The sequence below is a fragment of the Protomyctophum parallelum genome, assembly GCF_964188405.1.
Source record: "Protomyctophum parallelum genome assembly, chromosome: 19".
Taxonomy (NCBI): domain Eukaryota; kingdom Metazoa; phylum Chordata; class Actinopteri; order Myctophiformes; family Myctophidae; genus Protomyctophum; species Protomyctophum parallelum.
In genome coordinates, this window is record NC_139717.1 from 15,133,212 (window position 1) to 15,159,187 (window position 25,976).

The 25,976-nt window shown below is 43.0% G+C and overlaps 1 protein-coding gene across 1 annotated transcript; it reads left to right on the forward strand.

Moving 5' to 3' along the window:
* Positions 1-294: 294 nt before the first annotated feature.
* cdc40 (cell division cycle 40 homolog) lies at positions 295-24,826 on the forward strand. The gene is made up of 15 exons (XM_083790303.1): positions 295-491; positions 1,116-1,202; positions 1,724-1,853; positions 2,132-2,218; positions 2,579-2,721; positions 6,231-6,327; positions 6,616-6,755; positions 9,405-9,479; positions 10,290-10,335; positions 11,927-12,028; positions 13,268-13,383; positions 15,132-15,265; positions 19,682-19,758; positions 21,926-22,070; positions 24,636-24,826. The coding sequence occupies exons 1-15, from the start codon at positions 309-311 to the stop codon at positions 24,811-24,813; spliced, it is 1,740 nt and encodes a 579-aa protein (XP_083646429.1). The 5' UTR covers positions 295-308; the 3' UTR covers positions 24,814-24,826.
* The last annotated feature ends 1,150 nt before the right edge of the window (positions 24,827-25,976 follow it).

Consider the following 25,976-nt stretch of genomic DNA (forward strand, 5'->3'; position numbering starts at 1 on the left):
GTCCTTGAAATTAAACTGGTTGAGATTGAGAATCACTGCTACTGCTAGAGCCGTAAACATCTTCTCTTATGGAAGGTCCGACTCCTTGGCATATCTCTTCAAATGGGGCTCCGCAGTGTTAATTAAAAAATGTGGGGTCCTTGACTCCTTCCTTGACATGAAAAAGTTTGGGAACCACTGTCCACTGCATTAGATAATAAGGGGTATCCACTTGCCCACGTAGACCGTATGTCTCTCACGCAATCTGGCAACACTGCTACGGAAGTACCGCCCTTCTCTTTCCGTTGGTTGAATTCACAACATCCAAGATGTCCGCCGCCATAGCATCACTCGCTTCGTACGGCACCGATTCTGATTCTGACAATGAGTCTAAAATGAACACCAGCCCGGAGAGAGTGGACCCTGACGCCACGGCTCACCTTAAACCTTTACAGTCAGCACCGACCATGACTTTGGCTCTTCTCAACGCCGCTCCCGAGGTCGCCGTAAAGGTATGCTAAAGCACCTAGCTATTAGCTAATGCTAGTTATGTTCACGTAACGCGCGCGACGGTCTAACGCACATTATGAACACAAGATGATGTATTGTAGATACACCTTTCTCTTCTAACTCCGGGGGTGGGGGTGGTATAAAGTTAGTAATTTACTAGACCTTAAAATGTTTAAATCTAGCTCCTTTTGGTGTGGGATTCTCTGATGCTTTCCTTGAAGCATGCTCTTCTCTTCTGTCTCCTCCACGTTGTTGTGCAACCGGCTCAAACGTTTTGTTTTGTTTATCAAGTCAACCAAGAAGCTTTTACTTATTATGTCTCTTTCATTTACTCCTTTTGATGACATCCCAGTCGACACCTTTCTACATTTGTTACTGTAACAAATGTAGAAAGGTGTCTGGGATGGAGTGAGAGCCCACATGTTACTGTTGATTGTTATGTGATTGTTTTCTGTCATTGTTTGTGTCCGAGCCTAGGACCCCCTCGAAAAAGAGTTGCTGCAACTCAAGGGGCTTATCCTCTATTGAAACTTCAAAATAGATTAAATGTGGCTGGCAAAGGTGTTATTCTTGGTCAAATATGAGTTTCTCCTCCCCCCCCTCCCCTCTTTTTTTGTCATAATTAGGAGGCCGTTGAGGTGGGCACACACCTGGACCCATCATTGAAAGAAGTCACCTACAACCCAACCTACGAAACCATGTTTGCACCAGAGGTGTGTCTCAGTGACTGACAGAAGGACAGTTAACACACTAGGGTTATAGTATTCGAGTCTGGTGGTCTCAAGTCCACATTTTCATGTACTCTGTCTCGTCTTGGTCTCGCTCATAATTTGACTCTGTCTTGGCCTCGGGACCCTTCCTCCACCGAGTCCACTCGAGTCACTACAATGCAATGAAATAATTGTATGAGGAGCCCATTAACATTATAAGAGCTGTCTGGCGCTTATAGACAGATGTCTTGTTGAACGGAGTGCATCTGATGCGCCTGCCTCAGTGGCTGCTCTCGTGAGTAGTAGTGGTCAGTGTTTCAGACCAAGATTGTTTTCTGTACCTATCTAATAAGACGGACTCGACCCCTCCAACACTCGGTCTTGACTTTGACTCTGACTCGCTTTAGGTGGACTCGACAACAACACTATTGCACACATTTTGATCACCAGTTTGTCCAGTACAAAAGAATTGCTGTGCATATCTCACGTGGTGCTATTGTTATATTTTTCCTCCTTCCTACTAGTTTGGGCCAGTCAACCCGTATAAATCCCAGCAGATGGCTGCCCCCCGGAACATGTTATCTGGCTATACAGAGGCTGCTCACGTCAATGACTTCATGTTCGAACAGCAAAGGAGGACGTTCTCTACCTATGGTAAGGTGTAATCCTTTCATGTAAAACTTTCTCATTCTTAACCCATTCTGGGCGGGAACCCCTTTTGGTGTTTTAAACATTATGTTATAATTTAGCTATTGAAAAATAGCAGATCTACAAGCTCATAGCGCGCGCTACGAGCTTGTAGGTCTGCTATTTTTGAAAATTCGTGAAAATATTTATTTCAGAAAACTGGAGGATTTAGAAGATTTATTTTTAATTTTGAGGTTTGCATTTATTCTTCATTTATTGTCTAATATATACATATATATTTCCAGGCTATGCTTTAGATCCATCGGTTGACACAAATCAAGTGTCCAATAGCACATATATTGGGGCCGTGGACGAAGCAGAGAAAAAGAAAGGTATTCCTTACTGACATTTACTAGTAATGTTTTTTTTTTCAGACCTATTTTTGTACTGCATGATTAATCACAGCGATCATGCACATCATAGAATAAGGTGGTGTGTGTGTGTGTGTGTGTGTGTGTGTGTGTGTGTGTGTGTGTGTGTGTGTGTCAGCCTTAGTTTTCGCAGTAGAACGTTGGTTAATTTAATTATATTACATAGCCTAGTCATAGTTTTGAATATGGAATATTCATTGACAGTTTCCTGGGCTATACAGGCAACAGACAAATTAGAAAGCTTGTAAAAGCTGAGCACTGACTGGAGATAGAAATGACATTTAACTAGTAATTGTCAATGATATCTCTTCCTCCACACAGGACTAACTGTGTTCGAGGCTGCTCCTAAGACGGAGGCAGCGAAGCGGAAAAAGGTGAAAGGAGGAGATGCAGCAGAGATTGATAATTTCCTCGGACCGTGGGCCAAGTATGCAGATGAGAAGGATGGGGCCAAACCATCCGAGGTAATGCCGTGTCCAGCATTAGATACAATACAGTATATACTGTATCTTAGCTAACACTATGAAAGTGCTATTTATTACTTTATGGATTCCTTCATCCTGAAAGAGAGAAGAAGCAACACTACTGTATTGTGTATCTCGGAGACAAAATGTATATTAATACACTCCTGCACAGCCACATACTACAGTATATACTAGGGTTGGGTGCCGATATAGACGAATAAAAGAGGGAAAAGAAAAAGACGGAGTGACAAATCGTTAGCAACAAGCTATGCATATTGGGGGTGGTGTTGGCTATTAGCTTGTTGCTGCTGCTGATTCAACACACTGATTAAACTTCACTTCATGTCCGCCTGTAACGTGAACGAACCAAGCCCCCAGTAAGGCTATCCAACGTTGAAGAGGCCACTACCTACTGGCGAAATGTGGAATTGCAGCACTTTAATGGAAGTGGACGGACGTTCATGACGTCACGTTCCCCGGACCTCAAAATTGAGGTCCGGGGCTATGCTAAACTTCCGCTCGCTCGAGCCATTGAGTTATAATTATACTTCCGGGTGCTTCAAAACGCCACTATCCTTCTTTATAATCTATGGAACGAACCCTGACACCAGCGCTGCAAAAACAGACATATCTACAAGCTCTCAACGCGCTGCAAACGGCGCTGCAGAGATGGGAGCATCTGCAGGTTCTCAACGCGTTTTTTTTTGCAGCGCTGGTGTCAGGGTTCGTTCACGTTGATCTACAAGCTCTCAACACGTTGCAAACTTACGGTTGCAAACGGCTCTGCAGTAACAGGCGCATCTGTAGGTTCTCAACGCGTTGCATCGAGAGCGTGTGGAGCTGTAATCACATTGCACGAATATATCGTCTATCGGCGATTTTTGGCCAGACGATGGGCGATGGGGAAAAAAAAATCGCCCAACCTTAGTGTATACTACAAACACACACAATATACATTATATATATATATGTTTGTGTGAGTATATAGTTGGTATATATTTGCTCCATATGTTCCCTGTTGTGTCTCATCGATAAGAAGTGATATGACAACTCCAGTCCATATATTCCCTGTTGTCTCATATGAGAAGTGATATGACAATTCTATATGTTCCCTGTTGTGTCTCATATGAGAAGTGATATGACAGCTCTATATGTTCCCTGTTGTGTCTCATATGAGAAGTGATATGACAGCTCTATATGTCCCCTGTTGTCTCATATGAGAAGTGATATGACAGCTCTATATGTTCCCTGTTGTCTCATATGAGAAGTGATATGACAACTCTATATGTCCCCTGTTGTGTCTCATATGAGAAGTGATATGACAGCTCTATATGTTCCCTGTTGTGTCTCATATGAGAAGTGATATGACAACTCTATGGGGTTGATTTAGGACTTCTATTTTACTTACTTCTATATTACTAATCTAATTACAGTATTATGATCTGGGGGCGTGTGGTATGTCATATTGCAATTTTGGGCATGTTAAGAAGCGCTTTTGACACCCCGCGGAGTGCGCAAAACGGCCTTGAATTAGTCATGGGTGTGTTTAAGGCGTGTTTGAGACGTACCCAATCAACATGTCCGTACTATTCTATTTACCAGTCAGCTGATGTCACATACGGAATGCGCACTTTGGGGATCGTGGTATTACATTTCTTCAGGCTGGCACCATAGAAGACATGACATGACTTTGTCACATTTGGGTTAATTATTCCTATTGCACTGCATGCTATCACCTTTATGCCTCAAAAGAACAGACCCACCTATCAACTGCGAGTAGATAGCAGCATATTGGCAATCCATGCGTAATGTTCCCAGAATCGTCTAACCCCCGAACATGCAAGTTCGTTTGTGTACCATGTACCATACAGCGAATGAAAGCAAGATTCCTAAGGAATATGGAGATTTTTACATTTAATAAAACGGTTGAGAAATGAGAGAACCATGAGTGTTTATAGGCTAATATCAACGTTTTTTTATGAAAGACAAACGGGCTGTGAACTTTAAGAGCTCAATCACCATCCCGACACGGAAGAAATATAGCCTAGTGCATGCATGTATATGCACTGTTGCACTTGCACACAGTAGCCTACACACGCTCTTTATTTGTTTCTATTGAAAAAAAAACAGTAAAATAACGTTTATTATATTTTATTTCATTCAAATCACGAGGAAGGAATGAGTTGAATGCGTGCTGCGTAATGCTGTGGCCCCGATGGTATGGTCTTCGCTGAGTTCGCTCGTAGCATTTTATTTAAGAAGACTTGAATCGGGTGTGATACAGCGTATGAAAGCAAAGTTCCCAAGGATTATGGAGATGTTTTTATTTTTTTTAAAGGTTGAGAAATGTAAGAATTATGGCCGTTTCTAATCTCAACATTTTTACCAAAGAAAGCCTCTCTTTGAGCAGAGAGCAGCCATGTTGCCATGTCCCATAGAAACAACTAAATAGGTCTATAAAAATAATCCCAAAAGAAGCGCATGTAACAGGGGTCTGTAACCTATTTTAAATGAAGTGCCATGTTTTTATTTTCTAAATAGTGAGTCTGCCATATCCAGATTAATTTGAATGACACCACATTAAAATAAAAAAACATATTTTGATTGTCCACAAATATAAAGTTCTTCCTTCTTTTTAAATATGTTCTTGCACATTGCTATAATGATCATTATATATCCCCCTGCAGTCAGAGTTCATAGTTTTAATGAATGAATGTGATGCATTGTGAGCTGGTATAGATCTGCTATTTTCAAAAGTAATCATTTTATTTAATTTTTGGATTAGCCTTCCTTAGTTGGGCAAATGCATTCATCTGGGGATCCTTGACATGGGAATGTGCTGTATGAGGATCACTGGTTTAAACAACATTAGGAGAAAAGCCCAAATAACCACTTTAGAAACAAGAAAAGCAACCACACAGAAAGCAACTTTACAGAAAAATAAGCCGCTTATAATAAACAGACATGGCAACACTCTAGCAGCCTCTCAGAGCCGCTCAAGTGTCAAATCAAACAGTGCTTTTTGCGTTTATGAGGTGGTCAGACCCACGTCTAATCGTTATGCGCTGAGTGTCTTTAGGTCAAGGGGCTTAATAGCAAATTGCGCAAAGCGAAAATAATTAACATATGGACACTCCCACAATGCTAAAATATTCAGGAATGCGGTAAGCCATAATGTGTGTGCGTTCAACACGGCCGTGTGCGTTCAACACGGGCCGATATGCCTTTCATAATACGAATGTGCGCAGAGCGAGGCCAATTTATGTATTTCCATTGGTAAAACGCACCTTCAAAATCTAGCCCTATATGTCCCCTGTTGTGTCTCATATGAGAAGTGATATGACAGCTCTATATGTCCCCTGTTGTGTCTCATATGAGAAGTGATATGACAGCTCTATATGTCCCCTGTTGTGTCTCATATGAGAAGTGATATGACAACTCTATATGTTCCCTGTTGTGTCTCATATGAGAAGTGTTGTTCTGACATACTTGTTCTGTTTGATTCCCAGGAGCAGCAGAAGGAGCTAGATGAGATCACGGCCAAAAGGCAAAAGAAGGGAAGGAACGAGGAGGAGGCTCCAGCAGAAGAGAAGACTGTTCTACATGGTAATCCGTCTCTCGCTCAGTCTTCTTTATGCATTGTCAACAAGTAATGGCAGAAGCAAAGAGTGAAAGAATGGAGAGTCCGCACGCACACTTTATCATGCTCCAAAAAGGGTTTATTACCACCGTTGGCATGACGATGTTTCGAGCCTAGTGGCTCTTCCTCTTCTGAGGTCTAGCCACTAGGTCCGAAACATCACACTAACTATTATTTCATTCCTTCTTTTTTTTGCAAATGTAAATGTTGTAGAAATGTATCACTAGTAACACCTTGTATTTATGTGACTCCAGTCAAAGATGCATATGACTACCAGGGCAGGTCCTACCTGCACATCCCGCAGGATGTGGGCATCAACCTGCGCACCATGGACGTCCCAGACAAGTGTTACTTGCCCAAGAAACAGATCCATGTCTGGTCTGGACACACAAAGGTCAGTGTGTTTGTGTGTGTGTGTGTGTGCGCGCTTTCACCAGCTGATATGTTCTTACATATATGAGAAAGGTTGAAGAGTGCATTTTGACTTTCTAAATTACTTGTGTGTGGGTGTTTCTTGGTGCACGATTGAGAGATAATTTCATGCTGTGGTCTTTCACTGCCAGGAATTTGACTGGCAGTGACTGAAAACGTTTTGGGAACTCTTGAATAGGTTTTTTTCGTGACAGCCCTAGTCTCGCGTGGCCATACTGTTGCCTCCTGCAATTTTCAAATGCTTCTGTCATACAGTCTGGACACGGGATCAACAGAAGCTCAGATCCTGAGCCAGCGATAAAGCGGAAGTGAAGCCTCTTCCCCACTTCCGTTTCGTCTTTACAGTCGTATAATGAAGGTGATGGTGGTCTTGATGTACGCGACACACACCAAGACGGCATTTTAGTTTTTATTCTTAATCTTTACAACATCAAATGACAGACGTTTCGGCTATCCAGCCTTCATTAGTGTCACACTGATGAAGCAGAAATAGATATTAAAACATTAAATGTGAAGATATTTTAAAAATATATTTTCGTGAACGGATTGCTTCCTTGCTCAGATTTCAGGAGGTGTAGTTCCAGAGTATATAGCATTCAGAGATTGTGGAATAGTTGTCTGGCTACGTGAGGCAGCTTTGACACATCCATGATTATGATGAGTGTGTGTGACTCGACCCAGGCTATATAGGGGCTATGTGCGTGACATGATCGTACCCGGAAGTTATGCAGGAATGCCTACTGAGTGGCAAAAAAAAGAGAAAAATACTTTCTGGCCTTGATGGCCCATACAGCCAAACAGAAAAGTCCTATCTGATGGTATTAAACAACGTTAAACTCACCAACATTGCAGTTGTATGTTTTTGTCATAAAAATCCACCATAGACATGTTATGAGCTACTTTCTGTCAAATGTATTCTGCGCAGCTGATTATTTGTGTGAGAGTTTGGAAGTGCTAATTAGGCAGGACCATTGAATGATTTCCACTTCCAAACTCCAAAGCTAAATTCCAATACCGCAACTTTCACACTCGCTCACTTTCCTCGCGTCCTCCACTCGCTCCTCTGCTCCGCCCCCAGCGAGGAGGAGAGGATTCGATGCGAGGAGTAGGACAGAGTGGTGGTCAAATTTTCCTCTAGAATTGGAATGTACTACGCTGTCATTTCAAAGCGACGGCACATTCCGCGATCACTAATGACGTGTATTAATTCAATTCAATTCAAAGGGCTTTATTGGCATGGGAAAACATACGTTTACATTGCCAAAGCAAAAGTGGTGGAACAATACAGTGTCACACAGCTGGATCACTGGAACTCCGCACATATAAATCATCCCCCCTCCTCAGTCAGTCCTCCTCCGACGGTCTTTGCAAATAACGGACACTATAACAGGAATTAGGTATAGTCTCTGACTTACATATTCAGTTCAGTCCACATATAAATAAATACATTTTTGTCACCGTCATTCATAGCAGTCTGTCAGTCTGTGCATTCAGGCATGCACAGAGATAAATTAACTAGCTTTTGAAGTGCGCACAATATAGCCGGCCTAATTTATATATCCTACTTTTATTATGCACACAACGCAATAAAGCCAGTGGCTTGTTGTGGTCCTTTCACTTTCACATAGCCTATGTAGGCTAGATAGGCTACTTTATCATTCTGAAGCTCTATTCATTCAGCGAAAATGTGTCTTTTGAACAAACGGCAAAGCTTTTTAGTGTGTTGGGTCAGCGACTCGGCCGGCCGGCAGCTAGTGGATGGGGGGGGTGCATAGATAGTATCGGGTTTCAAGCAGTGTTTTCTGTGCCACATGTGGAGGAGGCGGACTTATGTCACTGGAGAAGGAAAAGAACATGTACACGTGATGCGGAAATCCGCTGCGAGGAGACAAAATACCCCACCGAGCCTGTACCTGATGTACACTCGCTATATGCGGTCTCGGAGACTCCGCTCCACTCTCCTCCTCGATGGAGCACTTTAAAAATTGGAACGTGAACCATTTCCGGGTCACGCTGGAAATGGAATGACCCCGAGTGACCGAGTGGGAGTGAGCGAGTGGCCGAGATTTTGGGTATTGGAATTTTGCTCAACGCTCCATGCTTCTCAATGTTTTGCCACTCAGTCTAGATGAGGGGGGCGTGTTCCGGTGGAAAAGTGATGCATGTGCATTGTGCATACGCTCTATTCCTAATGAAAATCTCGCAAGACCATCGGTGAGAATGGTCTTGCAAACGGCAAAGATGATCTGATTCAATCTTTAGCTGTGCCAGGCTACTTCATTTGGAATCCATAGAAGCCAGCATAGTCTTCTATGGAAGCATGTTGCACAACGCAAATTACTGATCTACAAGCTGTGTAACACGTGCTTGTAAATGGGCTATTTTCGATCCGTTATTAACTCGTTATTGAATCCTAATGGTCTCAGAAAGTTTAAAGCCTCAATCTGCAATTTCTTCAACTGGTTGGCTATTATGTAGAACAGCAAGAACATAGGTTTACAACCATGATACCTAAACATAAATCCACATCACAGTTTAGGACTTCAGTCATATTTTATTTAGCTTCATTCCATGATGTTAATTAGGCCAACTCCTCCTCTGTGTGTTGCAGGGTGTCAGTGCAATCCGTCTGTTCCCAGCCTCTGGTCATCTACTCCTCTCCGCCTCCATGGACTGTAAAATCAAGGTAACTACTCCATAGCACTTGAACAGAGATTAAAATAGGGTGCATTTTGCATCCCAAAACGCAGTTTATAGTTAAGGGACGCAATAAAACAACGACCTCTGCATCTATGGGATGCACTACTGTACTACTGTACTTCGTTGAAGTGGGACTCCTCTAAAAGACCATCCCTGCATCCCGGGACTCATTACATTGAGAGCCTATTTACATCACTGCTTGAAAACATAAAAACACCCAATGATTAGTTTGTGTGTCTTAGCGCTGCACCGATTCAAATAAGCTCTTTGATTAATTAATCCTTCTAAGAAAATGTAGAATCTGGACAACAAAACACTGTGCAAAAACTTTAATATGCACTGTAGCAAACTATATTTTGCACCAAAACACTTCCCTCTTTGCTTGCGTTCATCTATGTGATCCTCCTCCTTTCCTTGTCTTTGATCTCACAGTCTCTTACTCTCTTCCGTCAATTACAAATGTGCCCTTCTCAGTTTTGGTGTTTTGCTCGAGACAGAAATAAAACTCATTTTCCACCCCTGTCCTCCATCTCTGCCCTTTTCCCCTCTTGTTGGCTAATCAAAGTTGTCCTGCTGTTAAACCTGTTAGCCTCTCACCTGGCACCATGTGCCTCTGGTCTTCCCTGCTCGGTACATTTAATGAGCCCTGTAGTGAGTTTTGATGCTGCTATCGGCATGATGTGGGCTCCAAGCAGCTCTACCATGACACAAAGAATCCATCTGGCTGTCAGTGTCAAGACAGAGTCTCAGGCTTTCCAGAATCACTTCTTACTTTTTGTTTTTCGTCCCTTCGCAGCTGTGGGAGGTGTACAACGACAGGCGGTGCGTACGGACCTTTATCGGTGAGTGAGCCTCAAACCACTTTAAACACAACGTCTGCAATGCAAACATCACCTCAACCCCTTTCTGTTCTGCCAGTGTAAAGTCTACGTGTAAAGAAAAAAAGGTGCCCTCTTTTGAGAAATATTCACAACAGACGGAAATTGCGAGCTCAGCATTACAAGAATGCTAATGACACATCTGCTGACTGACTGTGTTTGTGTGTGTGTGTGTGTGTGTGTGTGTGTGTGTGTGTGTGTGTGTTTGTGTGTGGTGTTGGGGCTGGGGTAATGCATGCAGGTCACCCTACCCAGAGACAGTGTGCTGTCGAAACGGAGATTGTTTCCCCTCAGCTGTGGTTCTGCCTGTCAGCTCCTTCACAGAGCATGTATAATTCAACAGCCCAGTGAGACGTGGTGGAGAACGGGGGGGGGGGGGGGGGGAGGAGGAGGTGATTGGGGAAAGAGAAGCCGCCGTAAATGCAGGCAGGGGGAAGCAGGAGATGGAGTTGGAGAGGGATGGGTCAGCCAAGAAGTCAGCGCATGGTTTAAGAAGGGCATAGACCGAATGTTCTTAAAATGTTTTGTTTCCCGTATCGGCCTAGTACATAAATCCTTGCTGTCCAAAGTGTCCATGTTCTGTGTTTATTTAGCAGGTGCAAAGACCTGTGTGCATGGACGATATATATATTTTTGAGTGGTGCAACCACTCCAAGGAACAGCATGTCTGTGTTCACCCACCCATGTGTTAGTACCAGTAGGGGCGCTGTTGTGCCAGAAACAGAGAGAGGGATAGTGCTGCACTGTTGCCTGCTAATGAGAGAGAGAGAGAGAGAGAGAGAGAGAGAGAGAGAGAGAGGTGTGGGGCGGAGTTGCACCACTCAGTTCACACGGGTGTGACTTTTTACATATTGGGACACAATCTGGAAGGAGTGTATTTGTGCCTTGGTTGCCACCTAGCAGTTAGCCTGTGGCTGTGTTATCGCCATGGTAAGCCCTGATATAAGGGCGGTCTTAACAAGGAAGGTGAACAGGCAGGCAAGTGCTGTCGTGGGACTGAATATGAGAGAGGGCATTTTAGAGGGGGAGAGAGGCACAGCCATGCATGGAGGTTTTGGCATTTAGAGAGGAACAGAGCAAGGTGGTCAGGCAGGGTGGGGAAAACACTTAAAGAACATGTACCCTCACTATGGGCTCTCAAGTGAATGGTAATGGGTAATGGTGCATTTATATAGCGCCTTTATCCAAGGTGCTTTACATAGATGGAGGAATGGAATGCAAGGAGGATGGAGGCATGCAAGACACCACCAACCTGCAATTAGGGGTTCAGCGTCTTGCTCAAGGACACTTCGACACCAACTCTGGGGGAGCCGGGATCGAACTGGTAACCTTGCAGTTCCCATCCAGCTGTTCTACCGGCCACTCTACCCCTTGAGCCACTGCCGTGGCTGCCGCCCCACATGCATTTAAAGATCCCACCCACGCTTCACCTCCAACCCCCACATCCTCTCTCTCAAACTGCTGTATTTTGCTTTATATTCCTCAAACTAATTGGGTCAAATGAATGTCTGGGTTTTAACATATTCATCCCCCCTCCCCTGTTGTCCTGTTTTAGGCCACAGCAAAGCAGTACGAGATGTTTGCTTCAACAACACTGGCACCCAGTTCCTCAGTGCTGCTTATGACCGCTACCTCAAACTGTGGGACTCTGAAACAGGTGCGTTCCAATTCCATCATGATCGCTCTGCTCTGACTTGAGCAATTGATTTCTGAATACATTGTTGTACAACAAAACTGGGAATAGAAAGCCTATGGCAAGCTGGTTTGTCATATAGGCTAACTCAATTTATAACAGCAATATAGTCTGTCTGTGGCCCCGGTCTTTAAATGAGTTTAATATAATGTAAAAATTACATTTTGTGTGTGTGTGTCGCATTATTTAACATTATTCAGCAGCTTTTTGTTCTGGGTTCATGCAAGCCACCTTCTTGTCTTTTGAAGACCACTATTTACTGGGTTCAACTTCACTTCATTTAAAGACACACTTCCCCTGCTCCCCTGCAGATGTGACATCTGTACGTGTGTCTGCCATTCCAGCAGAGGGCAGAGGAGAGTTTAATGCTCTACCTGTTGTGTAGCAGCTCCCCTGTGGGGGAGCCACATGAACTCAGTTGATTGTGCATCATCATGGCAGTCATGATGGCTACTAGAATAGGTTCCTAACATTCCTTATTATTCATCGATGATACGCTGAATGTAAGCAGAATCTGAGTGTAATATGATTCTCTGTTTTTATGTTATGGATAATTATAATAATGAATTATTGCCACATTCATCAGTAGTTCTAATAACAATTGATGAATGAAAACACATTAACTGGAACAATAACTTACCGTACTTCCATACAGTTATAGGCCTTGTTCTAATGAAATCTGCTGTGACAGGAGTTGAGCTACTCCCTTTTAAACATTACTCTAAGCATTCTTCTCCACGGTCAGAAATGGGTTTCATTTAAAAGGTTACATTTCTCTCTTCTAGCTGTAGTGGTAACCTTCTTGCTGCATCACTGCACTGTTTTTGAATGAATCCAGAGACGGAATGGATTTTCTGTTCTGTTGTGGATCTGTGCTTTGGTTGGGTCTACAGGGCATTGGATATACCATACATATTGTTGCTGTCCGACATAAACCCTGAATCGCCATATTTCAATTTGTTATGTTTGTAAGTAAATTAATACCCTACCCATCAAGCAAGTGTCACACAAAAAGTAGTGAAAATGGCAGATCAAATGTAATTTATTATTTTAATAATATTTAAAAAAGAACCGTTTTGGACATAAGGTGTCCGCTCAACATCCATGATATACAGCTTTGCAACAACTTCACGGTAATCCTTTTTGTTTGTGCCGATGGTTCTGCATCTGCGACTTTCAACGTGCGTCTCCTCCACTCCACAGGCCAGTGCATCTCCAGGTTCACCAACAGGAAGGTGCCGTACTGCGTCAAGTTCAACCCAGACGAGGACAAACAGAACCTCTTTGTGGCTGGCATGTCGGATAAAAAGATTGTTCAGGTAAATGTCGGCTTGTGCTGTGCTGCCACACCCTGTTTACATTAACATAGAGGGTTTTACTGTGCAGGTTATTCTAAATATACCGTGTCCTATCATCACACCTGATGGGTGTGTGTGTGTGTGTGTGTGTGTGTGTGTGTGTGTGTGTGTGTGTGTGTGCACACGTGCGCGCAAATGTTATGCCCACAGAGCGTGAAATGCACTCCTGTCTCATCGTGAGTGTGAGAGAGACACAGTGGGTGATGGGACTAGAGCAAGACATTAATCATGAACCATGTTGGGATGGAATCAGACTTGGTGTGAGGATATGGCAGAGGGGAGAAAGAAGACTAATTAAATGGCAGATCCTTTACAACGGAATTATTCCATACAGCAATATCACTGTGTTCATTTAACTATATGGCTCTATTTGGTTCATGAGCGCTGTTTTTATTTTATTGTTCTGTGTACATGGCAGTGGTTCAGGGGTAGAGTGGCTGGATGGTAACCGCAATGTTGCCAGTTCGAACCCGGACTCCCCTAGAGTTAGTGTCGAAGTGTCCTTGAGCAAGACACTGAACCCCTAATTGCTCCTGATGTGACTGTTGGTAATGCACAATCTATGTAAAGTGCCTTGGATAAAGGCGCTAAATAAATGCATTTATATCCTCTTTTTCTTTTTTTACAACAATCAACTTGGTCTCTCCAAATACAAAGATTGAAAATTTGTGGGAGCAATTCTAACCGTTTCCGTCCATCCGACGTGTCCACAAGTCCTAGGGAATCCAATCGACGTATGCATGTTTCAGAGTAAAAGCGGCCATGTCTTTCCGGCACCCCAGAGCTCCTATTTTGAAGGAATCCCGGCGCTGATTGTGTTAACATTGATTGATTGATTGATAATTTTATTAGACAATAAGATGCAAACAGAAACAGTACAGGGTACAGTCAAGCACAGCATTGGTCCAAAAGGACAGCACCGAAGAAAGACCTTGCGGTCTTGTTTCCATTCGGGTCCCAAGCATTCATTCACAATGACAACAGTGACAACAAACAATACGTTTCTCAAACACACTAAATCTATATGTACAGGTTGGAATTGAAATGCATTAATAAAACATAAAAAGGGGGGGGGGGGAGCCAATCACCTTCTCTCCCTTTGACATAGGGTGAGAGTTTTAACTGAACAGTGTTTGGCACCGTTCACCTTGCTAACCACATGGATTAAAATCACCACGGCATTCATTTGGATTCCATACAAGTCTGCACGTCTTCTATGGAAGCGTGACACGCACCGAAAATATATTTTACGGTTATTAGTTGTTTTAAGATGAAAGACTATTTGAAGTGGTCAAGCTAGCAAATGGCAATAGAATTCACATTCAATCTTCCTGAAAACCCTGATTGATCTCATTCTTTTTTTATCCATAAAAACCTCTGTTGATGGAGCTGATTAATGTTACCCCATCAGTGAAATTATCACCAGTACTGCCAATTAGAAAGTGCTGTCAGAAGAACAGAGTCCCACTCCCTCCGTGTATCTCTGCTTCCTAAGAGCAGTGGGATCTAGTCCACTAATTAGAACTGTGTGCATGGAGTTATGGCTTATGCCTGCACTGCAGTGAAGCACTTTCTTTTTTTTGTGCGTGCTTGTTTTTATTTAGTTGACTGACATGTCTTCATGTAGCCCCTTTCTACCCTTAGTTGATGAACAAATGATATCGCACGCGTCTGACCGTCATCCTCCCTCCCTCCTGTCTCTCTCTCAGTGGGATGCCAGGACAGGTGACGTGGTGCAGGAGTACGACCGCCACCTGGGTGCTGTCAACACCATCACCTTTGTGGATGAGAACCGTCGCTTTGTCAGCACGTCGGATGACAAGAGTCTTCGGGTGTGGGAGTGGTAAGACGAACAAACTAGGGCTATGCGATAGTATGACTATTGGATCGTGAGCGATTTAAAATCTCTCCAAGATCTGCCTTTACAGAGATGTGCTTTCCAAGACAACGGTTAAGCCTGATACTGCAGTCTGGCTATATTCAGCCTGCAACGTTGTCATCGGACAAAGTTTTAAATTAAGCATCGTTTGCACAGATAAGGTTTGCACGTCTGCTGGCAACAAAGTCAGCTTGATACCCCAATATAACCCTTTTTTTTTATTAAATTTTCGGAAGGGGAAAATGGTTTGGTTATACTGTTCAGTAACTTAAAAACAAACATGAAAAATAATTGTGGATCGTGATCGTGCCTGGAGAAAATCGTGATATGATATTTTGCCATGTCACCCACCCCTAGTTCAAACAGCCCCTAACAGTAGTAGTGCATTCGCATTTTGATCCCCGGTCTTCTGAGTGACAGATTGGTGACTCATTCACTAAAAATTGCCACTTCGAATCCCCGCGTCCCTGAGTAAAAGAAGTCATGCTGTCCGCTCCCTCAACCACCACTGTCATCGTTGCCTTTGGGGCGAATCTTTATTCCCACGAGCTCCGCTGAGGCTGCTCAGTAGCCAAAGATGGAAGGCGGTAATTGCACAGGGCAGCTCCCGCCTGTGAACGTACGTGGCTGCATGTACGTGAAGCAGGGTGTTAATGAAAAATGCATACTATGGGAGAGTATTCCCCGGAGAGATAAAGGCAAGAAGATGGATGATGTGAAGGACAATGAAACTACTAAGGAGGTAGCGGCAGCAGAATGGCATTTGGTGGGGTGTTTTTTTTGGGGGGGGGATATTTGGAGCAGAGGCTGTAATATAAAGTTTGCAGAGACCATTTCAGTCAGTGCTCTGTTTTTACTACTTTGTTTCAGAGTGCCACAGCAACCCGTGAAAGGCCTGTTTAAGTTGTCTTATTTAACTGGAGAAATGGCATAAACATTTGAACTACACACTATAGTAGCTCTATGCCCGTGCCATCACTCCTTTCATCAGGATTTTTTATGACAAGGGTAAACGACATGTCTGCTCTGAACACCTGCCACCTCCTCCTTATACACGTGTATGCCCAGTTGTACGGGGGTGGGGGCAGACATGAGACCTTGTCTATGGAGATCTGCAAGACCAAAACACGTCACATTGCGTGTTGTGAGCTTGTAGATTAGCTATTTTTTGTGTTTTGCGGCATGTTCGCCCCAGAATGGAAAGTCTAGGGTTCATGTGATTTAAAATCGAGAGCATAATTTTTGCAGGAACTACCCCAGTGAACCCCACACATTCTTCCCACGAAGTAGACAAATAAATGATAAGGATTCCACCATGGTTCCAATAATTAATTGGATCATTTAAACAGGAATGCAGCAACCGCAGACCATGTTAAAAACATTCAAATCATTCCATTTCCTGTCTCAATCTTTCACTTCAGTCACAGAGCCAAGCTGCCTTGTCTTTCATCTCACTCTCTGTTTTCCTATGGTTTGCAGAAAAACAACAATCTGTTGTTAGGTGTTCCTGCTGTCAGGGACTTTGACTAATCAACTAGCCCACAGACAAAGCCTCGCAAATATGCTGGGGAGGGGATTCCCATGCCGATAACCGAACGCTGGTGTTTGCTGCTCAAAGATGATAAAATATTTAAAAGCTTTCTGATAAAGCGAGCTTCCTGGAGCTTCTCGGAAGGGGGGCCCTTATTCAAGGAACAGTATTATTGTGGAATGGATTTTATCCCCCCCTCCCCCTCTTTTGGCTCTCCCTAGTGCTCTCCCCCCTATAATTAACGGGTGCAAGCATTCATCAAGGATTTATTTAATGTTTCGCCTTTTTCCACATTAGTCCCAAGTGAGGGCTGAAATGTTAATGTTCAAAAACTCTGTTTTGCCAGTGCAGAGTGAGAGGCAAGTTGGGGGAGGGAGGGGGTTGTATGTCGGGCCAAAGAGAGGCTTTACTGTCCCCCCTTCTCTCCCACGGATACCACCTGGCTCATGGCTACCCGCCTTCCCCCTCGCCAGAGCTCAGACTACTAAGCCCTGCCTAGCGGATTTAGGCTGAATTAGCGCAGCAGAGTCACGTATCACCACAGCGGAGTCAGAGAGCGAACACTGAAGAGCGGTGGGAAGGAGAGGGAGAACAGCGAGGTGGCTGTCTATAGCGGTGGTTCCTTGACTTCCTTCCCAACAAGTGCTGTGCTGTAAGACGAGTCCAGGTGTGACTTTTGTGACAACCACACATTATTTTAGGAATATATATGCAACTAATATACAAAAAGTTTTTCATTTACTATATCAGTACTTTGTTTGCACTCAAAGGTAAATTCTACAAATTTAATTGAGATTGGTTATATGTATATTTTAACCTGACATCCATATTTCGGGCATGTCATACGCAAAAGTTTTATATTTAATTATCAAATTAAATCAATCTGCAAGCTCATTTTGATCTTGATCTCGCTACATGCTGTGCTGTAGATCTGGCCCATCTGGCCTTTAAAAAAGCACTGCTGCATGAACAGGCAGTCCGATCATGGCGCATACACCTACAAATTATATCCACTTTTTGACTGGTATGCACCAAAATACTACAAAATACACAGGTCGTGCAGGCTGTGGAAGGAAGACTTTTATCTGTTGCTTAGGTCTATCTCCAGGGGGACGGAGAGTTTCTTTATGGTTTGGAGTAGGCTTATGATCGAGATATAAAATGTACTCCACTATGCCAGGGAAGCCATTAACACTTGTTTTTATACGTTATGCCGAGAGGGAGGTTTGGGGCAGCACCGGGCCTTTGTGAGTCAAATAAAGGGTGAAATCCTCAGTAACTGAGTAAATTTACTCAAGCACCGTACTTAAGTAAAATATTGAGATTTTTTACTTTACTGGAAAAAACTGTTGGCTCTACATGATTATTATGTTTTGGAAACTTAATGTTGCATTGTCATTCTTTGCCTTCCTCTCCCCAAGTTCACCACACTAAGCTTCAAAGCTTGCATGTTTAATTTCCCCTCTGCAACACACGGGGGGGGGGGGGGGGGGAGACGACGACGACTGTCTTCACTACTTACTATATGAATTGGATCATGACAGTGGAGACTTGGCCAAGCACAAGTTTATTTGTATAAAAACTACAAAGAACCTTTGTGTTTGACGGGCTCAGTCGATGGGTTACATCGGAAAACATGTTTGTTTGTTTGCATACTTCTCTTTGCCTTCTTCCTGCTCGCATAAACAAACTTTCCAGAGTCTGTTTAAACACCAATAACTTGGGTAATCCGTTATTTTTGGAACTCCAAGGGGAGATCTGACGTTCTATTTAGTTTCCAGAGTTTGGCTTGTCTGTAGACACAGTGGAAAAAGCTTTGGCATAGTGCTGGGCACAGGGGGGAAATTATTGATGAAGTGATGGTTTGTCATCACGAGGAGGTGGGACACCATGGCCTCAGTGCTGCTGATCTCTCTTACTGTCTGTGTTTATCATATTCTTTCATAAGGGGCATTTAACACAAATTGTCACCGTATCACCCTGTCATGCCAAAAAGCATACACACAGCGCTGTAGCACTTAACGTGATCTTTAGCAGACCATCAAAGTTCAGAATAGATTAGTTCCTTTCCCAGAGCAGCGGGAGAAGAGAAGGGCGAACAAGCAAAGAAGGGCTGTATAGATAATTGGATGCTGATAGTTTTTAAAACCAACATTGTTCAGACCGTTAACCACTATTTAGAAAGACTGAAGGGAAGATCGACTGTTGTTACATTATTGCCTTGTTTTGTAACATCTATGTGATTATTGTGGCATCATTGCTGACTGCAGAGTGCACTGTAAATTCCTGACTAATATGTTCATTTAACTCGATGCCTGTACAGGTAGACCTGTCACAATTATTCATACAATTATTTGAGTCTCAATTATTATTACTAGCCCTTACCCGTTGTGAGATATTTGCCCCCCCCTTGTGGCCGTAGGGGGTACTGTGCCCGGTGCGTTTTTAATTCACTAATAAATTCATTATTAATAATTAATGTGTCAAATCGAAAAAAGGGCTCCGTTAAGACCTCCATATTCATAATTTCATATGGGCAATGCCTGTGTGAAAAGTGGGAGCGATTGGTGCAGGCAATGAGGAGATAAGTGTTTGTTTCTGACAGACAGACATTGTCTGTCTACAACTTGTAGCTTGTAGTTCAAATAATTTCTATTTTGTAAATGAGAAATTAGTGATTTCTTTGTATATTGAAGTTATTTGTCATATCTGCCCTGTGCAATTTGAGATTACAGAAATACAAATTAGTTCCAACGTTCAATGCAACGAAAACGATGTTTTTTCTTTGCGTGTGTGTGTGTGTGTGTGTGTGTGTGTGCGCGCGCTCACCACCTGCTTGTGTTTTCCAGGGACATCCCCGTGGACTTCAAGTACATTGCAGAGCCCAGTATGCACTCTATGCCAGCTGTTACGCTCTCTCCCAATGGTAAGTACAATTGGACACGGCAGAACATGGATACTCTGTCAAACAAGTTGAAAATAGTCTGGTTGAAAGCTGTTATTCAAGTGGATAAATATATATATTTATTTATTTATATATTAATATAGTGTAGCCCTCTTTGTTCAAATCACCTTGAAATGGGCAATAATAGAACAATCGGACCTAGAGGTATCCATTCACTGCTGCAAACGATGGCTCTTGTGTTCACCCAGAGCATGGCGAACAAGTCACTCTAAACAAATGTCTATGTGCAGCGTACCGCAAAAACAAACATATGGTCCCCCGACTAAGCAAATGTAGCCCATAATCGTTCTCTAACCATGGAATCCGTTCATCTTGAAGTGACTCCATCGTCTCACTCTCTTCTGTTCTTTCATCCTCCTCCGTCATTTGCTTCCCATATGGTTTTTCTCCTTCCCTTCCTTGGGGGCAGTGTTCATATTTGCGGTGACATGGATGGCTTGTCTTTAATAATGGAGAAGTCCTCAGTTCGAGGATGATTGTCTCTTTCTCCCCTCACTCCTAAATGACACCACATTCAGGGCCTCTCCCCCTGTTTGTTTTTAACAATGAGACAGAGCTTGATTGGGCTGCAGAAATGGACTGATGTTTTTCATTCTCCTACTTAAAGGACCACTTCACCACTTTTCAACTTATCTTCATCATCTGTGTTTCATATGAGGGCTGTGGGCACTTCAGAAACCTGTCCACCAGTGACATCAGCGTTAGGCAGATTATTTTTTAAACAATGACAAAAAAAGTGATTTAGATTTTCATTATTGAGAACGATGGCTTCCATTATCACATTGCAACTTTTCAGGAATAGAAAGCCTGCAGTTTCTATTAGCTTGGATTCCCGATCCAAGCTAATAGCCCATGAGACACAGACCGAGTAGAAACGAATCGTGGTATTTTATCATGAACATTAGTGCAGAAGTGTCTTTTATTTGTCGAACAGAATGGTGCATGTATGTACTGTATATATATATATATATATACACACACAAAGAGTTCTTCAAAATATCTATTTTCTCATACGTGTACACGTGTTTTTCAGCCACATTATTATTCCCATGTTTCCTTTCAAGAAGTGCAGTGATTTGTGAGAGCAGTTGGCACAGCTGTGCAGCCGTTTCCATCACTATAAGCAACATTTAGACTCGAGTGATGTCTGGAACTAAAATGTTCTGCCAAGTAGACAGAGTGAACACTGCGCTGTTAAAACTTTTTTCTTTTCTTTTTTATAGCATTCCTCTTTACTGATTATTCTGGTGGGAACAACCATCAGTGGCTCTTTCTAGAATATTCCAGTCAAAGTTGCCATCTTTCATCAATGTTTTCATTGGGGGGGGAGGGGTTCTTTGTTGCTGTAAATAACTTTTCTTGGCATTGTTCCCAGCCATCTGTGTCCAGTGGTTACCTTTTTTAGTTCAGCTTTCATTGGAAACCACGCAAGGCTTGAAGAAGTGCCTTGTAGTTCTTGAAACCACACAAGGCTTGAAGAAGTGCCTTGTAGTTCTTGCCGATAAACCTATATGAATGTTCCTAAGGGGCTTTCAACCGTAAGCCACTAGGGTGGTGTTGGCACAATACCACAGGTTTAACCCATGTTGGACTGACGTTGACATTTTAAAAATGTCTGAAAAACCATGTTTCTATATCAGTGGTTCTCAATATTTCAAGTCAAGGATACCAAAAATTATATGTAATGGGCCACTGACCCCCATCTGAAAATATATTGTTCCAGGGACCCCCCAGAAGCAAAGATTTGAGTTAAAAACGTTCACTCTGAAAGAATAAGAATAAGTTATTATTACGTTATTGAATTATAGTCATTATATTTGGAGCCATCATTAGTGGCAGCACAATAGAACATACCAGCAAACTATTGCTAAGTTATTAATTATTAAGCTCTCGTTGTGGATATTGAGTTGTCTGTTATATCTTTTTGCCACGTGCTATTATACTGAATGGAGCACATTTGTAGCAACAATACATAAATGACAACTACCTACCTCTAGCATTTATATACCGGTAATTATATAATAAAGCCTTAATGCGCTGAAGTACGCAACCATTCTCTAGGTTTGTATTAATAAAACTATGCTGTTGTCTCCATCACTCTGAAACGATGTATCGTTCAACCCCTCAGGTAAATGGCTCGCCTGCCAGTCCATGGACAACCAGATTCTGATTTTCGGAGCCCAGAACCGCTTCAGACTGAACAAGAAGAAGATTTTCAAAGGTCATATGGTAGCCGGTTATGCCTGCCAGGTGGACTTCTCCCCCGACATGAGGTAGGACTTCCCACATCGCTAACCCCTCTCAAGAGGGTCGACGCGACATCCCAAAGCCTATACCACTTGTGCAAGGATGCACTGTGATTGGCCAGTAGCCACTTTGAGTGGCAGAAGGGCAAACGCTCACTCCCAAAACATGATTTACTATTCTGTGCCCATCGTCAGTTCGCAACTCGAACGGCGCTGATTCAGCTCAATCGAACTTTGCAATACTCGACACAGCAACTCACTCGCTTTAGCTCGCTCGGTGGGGCCTCACGTTGCTCAAGTTCGCTTGAGACTGTGTGCCTCCGCTGTCAAAAACTATACTTTATCGGCCCAAAAACTATTCTGCAGTTGTTGTAGGCGAGAGGCACTTCTGCGTTGTCCACAGAAGCGGGACATGTTTTATAAGCTCAAGCGGTTTGGGATTTAGAATGTCGCAGGGTAGATGGCAACTGTTGACCTCATCAGAGGAGGTTGACCTTAGGTTGTTACTAGATGCTGGCCACCCTAGTAGAAATGACAGGTGTTCCAAGAAATACAAATACTTTTCTATTCTTCTATGCAATTTCATTTTCTGAGAGGTTGGGGTGGGGTGTAATTGTTTTAACTTAATTTAACTAATATATATGCGCACGCGCACACGACCCACGAACCGTTGTTGCAAGACACACAGAAGCAATGTGTGTGAAGACGTTTGCTTCATTGCGGTCAGTACAGGAGAGTCCGTGGTCTTTTTTTAGAGGTGAAATGGAGCAATGTAGAGACGTTCCAAAAACATTCGGCTGTGAGTGCATGTGAGTCAGTATTAGGCTTGGGGTGTCCAGTGCTGCGGCAAAATTAGATGGGCAACGAATGATGGTGTAACGCAACCACGCATGCACACTAAAGCAACCACGCATGCGCAGTAAGGGTGAAGCTGTGGCAACCACACATGCGCAGTAAGGGCGTAACTGGGAGAACGCAAATAAACAGCGTTCAGTTTGTTCATTTGGAAAAAGGGCTTTGTGATGCCCTGCATAACATGATGGTCGATGTCTGTGTGCAAAATGCAGATGAACTGTGCAAGTGAGGGAGCAGGGTGGCTAGGACATACAGACAAATACACACAGACATTTCGTCATTTATATTGTTGGATAGATTAGGACAGGAGGCCAGTAAAAGAGTCCTGTTGAAATTATCTGTCAAGGCAGTGAAACATCATAAAATATACCGGATTTCTTTGAACATCAGATTGACGTAACCATAGTCATCGTAGGATTAGCATCATACCAGGTACAATTTCCACATTGTAGCATATAACCATGGCAAAGAAATCCTTTATCAGTGTGACGTGATCAAGGACGACTGTCTATGAGCCAATTCACACCATTAATGTAAGCCATGTATAGCCTGAAAGAGCCGCCGGAGTCGCCAGGAGAAACTAGACACAGCTGCAGCAGATGAGCCTGATTAATTAGAGAGACAGAGATGAGAGTGTAGTGTGTGTCAATTAAATAATGCTGCAGAACATCAGTAATCAGCAGAAAGCGCTGAGAAAGCGCTCCTGTATGCCACAATTGAATGGGTTCTCGCCCAGGCTTTTCTTTTGAAAGGAAAATGCATGTGGTCTCCGAGGCTGTATGTATGATATACCAAAATACCTGGAAGTGTTACATATATTGTGGTTGGTCCTACAATTATCTATGTGAGACCGTTGTATCACATAAAAATCACACCCGTGTGAAGTGAGGTGCGCTCTTATGATTGTACATCATCATACATCTCATTACGGCCAATTACAATTTACTAAAAACTGGCCAATGGCATTTAATGTTTGTGCTGCGACAAAGACATAAAACTGGCCATTCATTATCAATGGCATTTAATGTTTGTGTTTACATGCACACTAAAAGCTGGACATGGGAAGGGCTAGCGCCCCTCAAAAATCCAGCAGTCTGTCTTTAAAGCACAGGGAATCGACCACTATCTACAAGTCAGTGTGCAGACAGCGTTGTGTAAAATGGCAGGAGATACGTATTTCTATGCACACACTATAATATTGTATCCCCTGGTCTAAAATGACTGCAGCTGATGGAGAGGTGTTCAGAACAGCCTGTTCTCATAAACAGTACACGTACATACAGGATATATAATCTAACGAGGACAGTGTTGTAACTAACGCCCTTACATCACGTTACATAACGAAACTACTATTTGCAATAACTTATAAAGTTAATAATTTTCCCCATTCCATAACGGCGTTATAGTTACTGTGCGTGTGTTAACCGCGTTATGGCGATATTATGTCCCGCCCAGCAGGAACCCCAATTAACAACCTGCTACTTTGCATATTCACCTACACGACACCCAAGTGCCATCATGCATAACGTCTATCCGCAGGTGGACTGACTTTTTATTCTGAAACCATGGTAACGCAGGCACCACTGCCTGGAGTGAAGACCCAAATTCAGACTCCTCCAGCAGGTGAAGTGGGACAGGAGTCATTTTTAGCAAAAGTCTTAACCTCCCTCTTTCTCATGCCTCTCTCTCTCTCTCTCGCTCTCGCTCTCTCTCTTTCTTCCCCCCCCCCCGCCCCAGTTATGTGGTATCTGGAGACGCAGATGGGAAGCTCAACATCTGGGACTGGAAGACCACCAAGCTGTACCACAGGATCAAAGCCCATGACAAAGTGTGCATCAGTGCCCTGTGGCATCCCCACGAGACCTCCAAGGTCATCACCTGTGGCTGGGACGGGCAGATCAAACTCTGGGACTGAACCTGTCCTGTGCCTGTTTTGGAGCTTTGTGTATTCTAGGGAATGGGGGGGGTGTATCCTCAGACACAGTGTTTGTACATTGTGTCCATTTAAGGAAGTATAGAAAGAGGCTTAAAGAGATGAAAATTTAGCTTTTTCCTCTTTTGTGGATTTTCTGAAATGTGTAAAAGCCATAGGACTGGTATCCAGTCTTATTGCTGAAGTGTATTTTTATACCCCGTTAACACAGCCATCTGTATGTAAAGATAAAACATATACAGCTTTGAAAGTCCCCTGCACTGCTGGAGGTGTTTTTAACTCGCCAGCTCATTCCTCATTTACCTATTCACGTTCATTGTTTTAATCTGCAATGTCAGAAATGTGTTGTATGATTTTTATTTTTTGATCCTGGGCAAAAACAATACATTCTTCATTTGTAACATCATTTTTGACTGTCCCTTTTATGGAAATAAACGTTTTGTACATGTTGCCTGTCAAACTGTCAAATGTCTTCTTTTGGCGGTTTCTTCTGTTTTGTCCATGGTGGCTGTAGAAGGTTTATTATGCTGTGGCTTTCTACGGGGAAAGTCTGTAAATTCTCTTCCTCTGCTCTTTTCAACTGCAGTAAAACAGAATTTGAATAATTCAAAGATTGAAAGTGGATTAAAGTTGTCTGCCCTGTGCGGGAATTCTCTAATGAATTTCAGTGACAACGTTTGTTTGAGTGGGCACAGATAATGAAGGAGTGATTGAGTATCGGAAGAGAAATGGGTGAGATATAATGGTGAAATTACGAGTCCATGTGGGTACAGGATTGACATTTTCTATTATAATGCCAGAAGCTATAACGTTCAGAACTAATTGCTTCTCATCTCTTTCTGTCTCGAGCATTCTCACTCTCACACACATGTATTCCAATACCCTGTTTTCTTACAATTAGAATACCTTTACGCATCTACAAATGCTTTTTGTACATCAATCATGAATGATGCAGTACTGTGGCATGGTATGCTTCACATAACAGCTATGTCTCTGTATTCTAGATTGGCACTTTAAAAGTGGAGGTGTGGGTCTGTCTGTATTCCTCATCTGTCTGTTGGACCAGGTTCGGGCCACAGATTGTATTATCCCAGGTAACCATGTGCTATTATTTTGCTACCCGTTTACATGTGCCCTTTCCTGTA